Source organism: Rhincodon typus, chromosome 7 (assembly GCF_021869965.1).
Source record: "Rhincodon typus isolate 14 chromosome 7, sRhiTyp1.1, whole genome shotgun sequence".
NCBI classification, from domain to species: domain Eukaryota; kingdom Metazoa; phylum Chordata; class Chondrichthyes; order Orectolobiformes; family Rhincodontidae; genus Rhincodon; species Rhincodon typus.
Genome location: NC_063338.1, coordinates 3362333 through 3372834, shown reverse-complemented (window position 1 = coordinate 3372834; position 10502 = coordinate 3362333). Strand labels below are relative to the sequence as shown.

At 43.0% G+C, this 10502-nt stretch overlaps 1 protein-coding gene across 2 annotated transcripts in view; it reads right to left on the bottom strand.

Moving 5' to 3' along the window:
- Positions 1–2959: 2959 nt before the first annotated feature.
- Positions 2960–10502, bottom strand: part of ftcd (formimidoyltransferase cyclodeaminase) — a 50544-nt gene continuing 43001 nt past the window's right edge. For both annotated transcript variants that reach the window (XM_020534347.2, XM_048599009.1), the window contains 2 exons: positions 10245–10340; positions 2960–3194 (listed from right to left, as the gene is read on the bottom strand). In XM_020534347.2, coding sequence (XP_020389936.1) covers positions 3108–3194; positions 10245–10340 — 183 coding nt within the window. In that variant the 3' untranslated portion in view covers positions 2960–3107. The remainder of the gene's footprint in view (positions 3195–10244; positions 10341–10502) is intronic.

The following is a 10502-nucleotide window of genomic DNA, read 5'->3' as shown; positions in this document are numbered from 1 at the left end:
GGCCTAGTTTCTTCAGTCTCTCTGACATGAATAGAGGGGCAGAAGGTGGCCATTTGGTCCCTCCAGCATTTCCTGCCATTCAGTGTGATCATGGGCGATCTGTGATCAAATTCCATAGACCCTAGGTTCACCAGACCCGAAACGTTAACTCTGACTTTTTCTTCACTGGTGCTGCCAGACCTGCTGAGCTTTTCCAGCAACTTCTGTTTTTGTCCCTAGACCCATCTTTGCCTCATATCCCATCCACCTTTTATTAATAAAAAACCATCAACCTCAGTTTTAGATGTAACATTTGAGCTGGCAGCAATTGATGCAGGTGGAACTGAGTGTTTCAAATTTCTACGAAACTTTGCCAGGACTTTGGACCATGCCACATACAGTTTGTAAAATATGAGAGTTTGCACAGGTAGATTATCTTAAACACAGCTCCACCTCAGCGTCAGAATAACCCAGTACATGCAACTTGGCTTAATGATGCCTCATTCAACTTCCCTGGGAGAGCATAACTAAATTTAACAACCAGGATGGGACATGGGGGTTATAACAGTGTGGCCTACTGAGTGCCCAGGAGAGAGGTTGAAAACAATGTTAGTCTCTGGCACCCGTACCTTTTTGGGTGGGGAATCATAGTCTCAGAGTAATATAGCATGGAAACAGGCCCTTCGGCTCAAAGTGGTCCATGCCGACCACGGTGCCCACTCAGCTAGTTCCAACTGCCTACATTTGGTCCGTATCCCTCTAAACCCTTCCCATCCATGTACCTATCCAGATGTTTTTTACATGTTGCTATTGTACCTGCCTCAATCACTTTCTCTTGCAGCCCATTACATATACGCACCACCCTCTGCCTGAAGCAGTTGCCTTCAGGTTCTTCTTAAATTTTTCCGCTCTCACCTTAGACCTATGCCCTCTGGTTTTTAATTCCCCATCTGTGGGAAGCTGTATGCATTCATCCTATCTATGCCCTTCATGATTTTATACACCTCAGTAAGGTCACCCCTCATTCTCCTACATTTCAAGGAATAAAATCCTATCTTGGCCAATCTCTCCGTATAACTCAGGCCTATTAGTCCTGACAACATCCTCGTAAATCTTCTTTGCACACTTTCCAGTTTAACTATGTCTTTCTTATAACAGGATGACCAAAACTGTACACAATACTCCAAGTGTGTCCTCACCAATGACTTATACAACTGTAACATAAGGTCCCAATTATTATACTCAATGCCTCGACCGATGAAGGTAAGCATGCTAAATGCCTTCTTCACCACCCTGTCCGTCTATAATGTCGCTTTCAACTAACTATCTACTTGTACTCCTAGGTCCCTCTGTTCTACAAAACTCTTCAGGACCCTAGAAATTTACAGTATAAGTCCTACCTTGGTTTGACTTTCCAAAGTGCAACACCTCAGACTTATCTGCGTTGAATTGCATTTGTCAAACCTCAGCCCACTTCCCCATCTGATCAAGATCCCTCTGTAATTTTTGATAACCTTCCTTGCTATCAACAACACCTCCTAATTTTGTATCATTTGCAAACTTATTAATCATGCCTTGTACATTCACATCTAGATCATTTACGTAAATAACAAATAACAAAGATCCCGGCACCAACCCCTGTGGCACACCATTAGTCACAGGCCTCCAGTCCGAGAAACAACCTTCAACCATAACCCTCTGCTTCCTACCGTGGAGCCAATTTTGAATCCAATTAGCTAGCTCTCCCTGGATCCCATGCAACCTTACCTATGATTAATCTGCTGTGCCGGACCTTGTCAAAGGCCTTATTAAAGTTCACATAGACAACATCCACTGCCTTACCCTCGTCCATTCTCTTTGGTTACCTTTTCAAAATAACTCTTAAAAAGTTGTGAGGTCTCGAGCAATGCTGCATTCTCTCTGGTACCTCAGTATGTTGGAAAACCAGCTCCGTGTGCATGCAGCTGTGGGACAGAGGACTAGCGTCAAGATTCAATTATCCTGGAGCGATTCCCTGTGGCTATTGGTTTGGACAGGCAGTTGCAGTCTGGGAAACATAGCCCAACTTTGACACAGACCCACCCAACCACACAGAGGCACTTACCACTGAAGGATACTGGGTAAGTGGAGCGGATTGTGAATAAGTGTATGTATGAGACAGAGGGAATATGTGTGTGAGAGAGATTGAGTGAGGGTGTGCATGTGTGCGTGTGTGTGTGTGAGAGAGAGAGAGAGAGAGTCAGTGAGAGAGATCGTGTGTGAGTGAGAATGTGTGTGTACGAGAAAGAGACAGTGTGATAGAGTATGTGTGTGAGTGAGAGACTGTGTGTATGACACTGTGTGAAACAGTGTGTGTGTGAGAATGTGAGTGAGAGTGCGTGTGTGAGAGAGAGAGAATGTGTGTATGTGAGATATTGTGTACGTAAAAGACAGAGTGAGTCCGAGAAAGAGTGTGTGTGAGAAAATAATTTCTAAATGATAACCCCTATTTCTAGATTCTCCCACAAGAGGAATGATGCTTTCAATATCCATCTGGTCAAGATCCCTCAGGATCTTATGTGTTTCAATTAAGTCACTTCTGACAAAGAAATAGGATCCAGAATAAATATCTAAATTGAATTGAAGGAGAGACATACACAAGATTTTGGGAAAGGTGAGGAGAGCAGAATTAATTGGGTAGCTCTTTCAAAGAACTCATGGGCTCAATAGACTTGATAACCTTCATTTGTGCTGTAAAACTCTGTAATTCCACCAATGTAAAGGAATAGTACTGAAGGAACAGTACTTTTAGTGCTACATGTTCTGAAAACATCAGGGCAGGAATGAATGAACTAAGGTGCTCTTTGGATGTCTCCCATCTGTCACCACCCCAACCAAACACCCCCACCCACACCCACACCCACACCCACCCCCAAGAATACGTGAGGTAAATACGTCATCAAAGGCTGTTGCTTTTGCAGAGAAAGGCTCATACACGTTATGAGCAATATTAGTCTTTTATTCACCCTGCTGCTAAACATAAGGATTTACACTGGAACCATTCTCCTTTCTCACTCTGGATAAGAGTGTTCTTAGGGACTGCTAGTGGATGGTTCTTAGACATGCTCCTGCGTGCTGTAGCTTATTTCTCACTCCTTCCGTTTGTCCATCAGCTCTAAGACCTGCACTGTGTTTCGTCTAGCCTCCTCCAGGAGGTCAAGAGCCCTTGCTCTGGCCTGTGGGCAAGCAGAGAAAATGTTAGCTGTTAATCTAGATACGGAAATGCTGTTTACACTAACAGCTCTTCAGTATTGATTCCACACAGAGTCTTCTATACTCGGACAGCAAACAGGTGGAAAACAACAAAACCTTGTGTGTACCTTACCTCTGCAAACTAAGGAATCACCTGAAGCCTCCGGGCACCTTATAAAACAATTACATTCAACACCAACTGTGGACTTGCACACAACTGCACTCATGATTGCATATATGTTCTTGCTGTACACAGGAGGTTCTGCTAATTATCCTGATGAATAAAGGAGCCATCACTTCTTGGTGTGCTGTTCCTTTGCTCCCCCACAGTTCTGCAGTAACTTGTCAGCCATTGGGTATGTAATCAAAACCATTTGGGTGGTTAATGAATCTGCTTCCAGCAGTGCTAGGCAGTTCCAGCTCTTGAGTGAGCAGAAGAAATTCTCCTTATCATTGTCATAAATTCATATAGTGCAGAAAAGGCCCTTCAGCCTATCAAGTCTGCACCAACATAACTACCACTAAAAGGGCACTAATCCCAACTTCCTGCACTTGTCCTATATTCTTGAATGTTATGACATTTGAAGTACTCATCCAAATATTTTTAAAGATTGTAAGGCTTCAAGACAATGCATTCCAGATTCCCACCACCTGCTAAGTGAACAAAGATTATTCCCAAATCCCTTCAATCTCATGCCCCTTACCGTAACACAATGCCCTCTCATGATTGACCCCTCGAACAAGGGAACAGCTGTTCTCTATTCACCCTGTCCATTCACCTCATAAGCTCAATCGTGTCTCCCTCCTCAGTCTTCTCTGCTCTACAGAAAGCAATCAAAGCCTATCTAGTCTCTCCTTATAGCTCAATTTCTCCATTCCAGGCAACATCCTGTTGAACATCCTCTGTAGCTCCTCTAATGCTATAACAACCTTCCTGTAGTGAGGTGACCAGAACAGCACGCAGTATTCCAGTTGTAGCCTGACCAATGCTCTGTTAAATCCCAACATTACCTCCTTGCTCTTATACTCTTTGTCACAACTGATGAAAGCAATTATCCCATGTGCCTTCTTAACTATCCTATGCACATGTTCTGCCAACTTAAGAGATCTGTGAATAATTACCCCAAGATCCTTCTGTTCCTGAGTTACCCAGTGTCCTGCCATTCATTAAATACTCCCTTACTTTGTTTCTTCTTCCAACTGCATCACTTTACAGTTATCAGGATTAAATACCATCTGCCACTGGTCTGCCCATCTGACCAACCCATCTATATCTTCCTGTAACCTACAACCATCTTCTTCATTATTAACCACTCTACCAGTCTTGGTGTTGTCTGAAAATTTGCTTAACGTTACCCCAACATTTTCATCTGTATCATTTCCCTCAATTCCATGTCAATTGGCTTCAGTCTGTGCCTTCTGGCCCGACTGCCTTAGAAATTATTTGTCTCTCTAGGACAAAAGCCTTGGTAATTTTCAACACCTGTGTTGAGTTTCCCTTAACATAGAACACAGAACAGTAGAGCACAGTACAGGCCCTTCGGCCCACGATGTTGTGCCGACCTTTTACCCTAATCCGAAGGCCTACCTAACCTCCACCCTTACCTTATACTATCATCCATATGCCTATCTAATAGCCGCTTAAGTGCCCCTAATGAGGCCGACTCCACTACCCTCTCTGGCAATGCATTCCACGCCCCTACCACTCTCTGAGTAAAGAACCTACCTCTGACGTCTCCCGTGTCTACGTCCGCTCACTTTAAAACTATGCCCCCTCGTAATAGCTACCTCCACCCTAGGAAAAAGTCTCTGGCTGTCTACTCTATCTATACCTCTGATCAATTTGTACACTTCTATCAAGTCACCTCTCATCCTTCGTCGTTCTGATGAGAAAATCCCTAACTGTCTCAACCTTTCCTCGTAAGATCTTCCCTCCATTCCAAGCAACATCCTGGTAAATCTCCTCTGCACCTTTTCCAACGCTTCCACATCTTTCCTGTAATGAGGCAACCAGAACTGGACACAATACTCCAGATATGGCCGAACCAGGCTTTTGTATAGCTGGAGCATAACTTCACGGCTCTTGAACTCAATCCCTCTATTAATGAAAGCTAACACACCACACGCCTTCTTAACAACTCTATCCACCTGGGTGGCAGCTTTCAGGGAACTGTGAAAATGAACCCCAAGATCCCTCTGCTCCTCCACACTGCCAAGAATCTTTCCATTAACCTTGTATTCTGCTTTCAAGTTTGTCCTTCCAAAATGAATCACCTCACACTTTTCAGGGTTAAACTCCATCTGCCACTTCTCAGCCCAGCTCTGCATCCTATCAATGTCCCTTTGTAACCTAGAACAGCCCTCTGCACTGTCCACAACGCGACCTACCTTCGTATCATCCGCGAACTTGCTAATCCACCCTTCCACTCCTTCATCCAAATCATTTACAAAAATCACAAATAGAAGAGGACCCAGAACAGATCCTTGTGGTACACCACTCGTAACTGAGCACCATGTTGAATATTTTCTATCCACTACCACCCTTTGTCTTCTAAGGGTCAGCCAATTGTGAATCCAATCTGCCACATTTCCCCCTATCCCATGCCTCCTTACCTTCTGCATGAGCCTACCATGGGGAACCTTATCAAACGCCTTACTTAAATCCATGTATACCACATCCACTGCTCTACCTTCATCCACGTGTTTGGTCACCTCTTCAAAGAATTCAATAAGGTTTGTGAGGCATGATTTACCCCTCACAAATCCATGCTGACTATCACGAATCAAACTGTGCCTTTCCAAGTGATCATAAATCCTATCTCTCAGAGCCCTTTCCAATAATTTTCCCACCATTGATGTAAGACTAACTGGCATGTAATTCCCAGGGTTATCCCTATTCCCTTTTTTGAACAAGGGAATGAAGTTTGCCTCTTTCCAATCTTCCTGCACTATACCCGTGGACAGCGAGGACGAAAAGATCGTCACCAGAGGCCCTGCGATCTCTTCCCTCACTTCCCATAGAATCCTTGGATAAATCCCATCAGGCCCGGGGGACTTATCTATCTTCAACTTCCTCAAAATTCCCAGCACATCTTCCTTACTAACCTCGACCTCCTTTAGCCTACCAGCCTGTTTCACACTGTCCTCTTCTACAACTAGGTCCCTCTCAGTTGTGAATACCGAAGAAAAGTATTCATTAAGGACCCCTCCTATCTCTTTAGGCTCTAAGTACAAATTCCCTTTACAATCCTTGATCGGCCCTACCCTCTCTCTGGTCATTCTCTTATTCCTCACGTAAGTGTAAAAAGCCTAGGAGTTTTCCTTGATCCTGTCTGCCAAGGTTTTCTCATGCCCCCTTATAGATCTCCTAAGCTCTTTCTTCAGCTCCTTCCTGGATAACTTGTATCCCTCTAGAGCCTTTTCCGTTCCTTGTAACAATCTCTTCTGCAGCCTTTCCACAAGATAAAATATTCTCATCCTTAGAACCATTCATGGAAATGTTTTCTCTAAGGCTTTGCCATCCTCCCTAAAGAGTAGTGCCCAGATTTGAACATTATATCCCAGCTTGTGTTAAGTAGAGATTCATAAAAGTTTAGAATAATTTATTTTGCTTTTATGTTCAAAAGGCCAGATTTTTGCAGAGTTGGGATCTTTAAAAACGGTAGGTGTTGAGCTGGATGTGGAAGTCCTGCATCTATTTCCCACAGATACCATTTTTGCCCATGGTGGGAGATAGAGTGGAGAGAGAGAGAGAGAGAGTGTAAGAGAGAGAGAGAGAGTGTGAGAGAGAGGGTGTGTGTGAGAGAGAGAAAGTGTGAGAGAGTGTGAGAGAGAGAGAGAGTGAGAGAGAATGAGAGAGAATGAGAGAGAGAGGCCTAATTCTCATATTAGGAAAATCTGAACTCAGCAGGGCTATTTCAATTCAGTGCTGAATTCAAACAGACCCCACTTTGGCTGTAATCTAAGGTGTGGGAGTCACGCATTGATGGAATACATATACAAAATCATGATCTGAAGTGTCTTAAACCTCTTGCTCTTTTTTTTATATATCTAGTAGTACTCTTACACACAACTGAATGCTTTCTCCCCATCACCAAATCAGCGTGACTTTTTTTTGCTTTTAACTATTAATCACCACTAGTATATGACTCATGCAGCCAATTAGATATTGATAAGCAAATCCCATTATGGGCAATGCAAACCATCAAAAGTGAAGGAGAGGTAGGGAGAGTGGGAAAGGGCTAAATCTAACTGAAGTTGGAGGGAGAAATAAAATTCTGTCTCTCTGTGGTGCCACCTGTCTCTAAAGGCATTGAGAGCATTCATGAACACCATACAATCCCTTTCCAAGGGCTCCCAGGCACAAATGTAACCTCCCACTCTTTTTCCTTCGGTCTATCCAGAAGTGCTATCGCATACAACTGAGTGCCTTCCCACCATCAAAATCACCATGACTTATTTTAACTAGTAACCATGACCAGTAAAAACACCTAACTGAGTATCTCAAAGCAATGAAAACCATCAAAGGTGAGGGGGTTGGGGTATGGAGAGCAGAAAGGGAATCAAAAGCAGGAATCAAAATTGAATTGGAGGGGGAACCTCCCACTGTTTAAACAGAAAAACAAACTGTATTCAGATGTCAGTGATTTTTAAAACCAAATCTCTGCTGGATTCCTTTAATTGAAATGCCAGCTGGGAAATTGCTTTGGCAGTATTTATTGACATTTCCCTTAGGGCTATTATTATTTTGTTTCTTTTCATCTTTCATGGGATGTGGGCATTGCTGGCTAAGCTAGCATTTATTGTCTCTCCTTAATGGCCTAGAGATCACTTAAGAGTCAACTACGTTGCTGTTTGGGGGTCACAAGGCACGGGTAAGGACACCAGATGGGCATTTTATGACATGGCTGCCATTAGATTATCCTTTTTTCTTTAAATTTCAGATGTTTGTTCAAATTCTCCAAGCTGCTGTGGTGGAATTCAAACTCATGTCCCCAGAACACCGGCCTGGTGTTCTGGATTATTAGTCTGATGACATGGCCACTACACCATCACCTCCCCTGCCATTATGCCATTGGCTGAGATTGGCTGAGTTTCAAAAGAAAATTTTATCCCAGCGGGAAGTTCCATGTTCATTGTGTGATTGATAGCTTAAGAACCTTATGTAGAAATGTTTAGCTCTCTCTGTGTGGATTATGAATAGATGGTTTTAATAAGAGATTGACCACTTGAGGTTTAGAAGCTTGCAATGGCCTCCTGAATGGGAAATGTTTTACCATCCAGTGTGTTGAGAGAGGGTTCTCTAAGTCTCTCTCAAAATTTATTTTGTGCGATCTCCTGATGGCTCCTGAGGTCTCTCCATATTGGAGACTGAGTGAGTTGACTTAGAGTTATCTTGGAGGCTATAAGGTGGGTGGGGGAACATGAGTTTGCACTATATTGATGGGGAAGCCAAGGAGAGGTCATGGGGAGTGAGTGGGGAAGTTGAGAGGGCATGTGAAGGATGAGGGATACTGGGTCTAACAGCTTTTATTACAACTGTGATGAAGTGCCAGAGATTCAGGGTTGACTTTCTACCCAGGTCACCTTGGCACTGACCCACGTCCTTGGTCATCTAGAACCTGTTTCTGGGGTTCCCTGAAATATCCCTATGCCCCAGAGGGGGAAATTTCCAACTCAAGCTACACATCATGGTAAGTCAGCCTATGCCCATTTCATCAGTCTGTCTGTATCCAGACTGTATAATGAAGACTTATTTTCTATTTCGATTTGGACTGTGGAAGCTAGCATCCTGTGGAGATGGTAACATTAATGCACAGCATGCTTCATTGCTGGTTACATTCGATTCTGCATAGCATAAAGGTGAGACCTCTGGGAATGTTTTAATAAGTTAAAGGTCTGTGAACAGTAGTTCAAGTACTAGTTTTCAGTCAGGCTTTTTTTTTAAAGCCAACCAGAGAAGGTGGCTATAAACAGCTGTATTTCAGTGGAGGTGGGCGACTGGTGTTCAGAGAGACCGAGGGCAGTGCAGATCTACCTAAGCTGAATGGTTTGTTTGCCCTGTGAAGTGGGATTGTTGTCTTATGAATCCACTGGGACAATTGTGGAATAAGAGATTGAGCCGCTGGGTGATGAGCAGTCACACGGGCATCCTAAGGTTGGATCTTGTCACCTGACATTTACAAAGGCCTGGTGTTCTGGATTAGTCCAATGACATTACCATTACATCACCACTGACAACTACATGCAGCCAAAGTAGAAGCAGGAAGCCCTCCAGACTGAATGATAGTTATTGTTATAAGTGGGAATTCTAAGACCAGATCTTCACCAGTGAAGAATTGGAAGCTTTTGTGAAAGAGGTCAAGTTTTAATGAGGTTTGGTATCCTACTGTGTCACTAATGTCTGGGCATGCTATTGTTGAGGAATCCATGGAATCTATCTTGACCACATATTCCATCTAGTGTACTCTGTATATTAACCAATATTTACATCATGTTAATTCTGAACACTAGAGTATGAGTTTTAAATACCAGCTTGTTTTGCTTTTCTAACCTTGTACATTAAAGTTTATTTTGATTGTTTAAAACTGGAACATTGTAGATTTATTTTCTTAGCATCTGGGTTCTCAAATTTATTTACTTTAAACAAAACACAAAGAATGCTGGAGAAACTCAACGGGTTTGGAATTATCTATTGAGAGAGAAAAACAGTTAACTTTTCAAAGTCAATATATTTCATCTTCAGAACTGAAAAATGTTGGATTTCTTTTATACTTTGACAGAAATGGAGGAGGAGCAAGTGGCAGGTGATAGAGAGGCCAAGTGCAAAGACATGGGGATTATTGATGGTGGTGAAAGAGAAAAAAAAAGCATTGCTTATCCCTAACAAGATTGCAACCAAATTTCAGGGATGGGATCTGGTCCAGGATTGTAAAAGCATTAATGTCCTCTGGGATTGCAATAGCTGTTTCTAGCCTTCCCACAATTTATTTCCCCATCCTTTAGAAACATTGTGCCCTCCATTTTATCCATACCTTGGTGCTGAAATCCTGCTCTTTCATATCCTTGAGGTTAATGATGATATTGTAATGGGCTCCAAATACTCCCAGTTCCAAGGCTTTAGCAGCAACCTAGACAGAGACAGACAGTTTAGAGCAACATGGGAGAGGGTGTTGGTACATCTCACTTACCCCCACAGGTAGTCTCCTGTTCTCTGGTTGGGTCAAGTTCAAACATCAGAGGGATTTCTTGGGGAACACATACTACAGAGAGCATGTCCAAAATATTCTTTC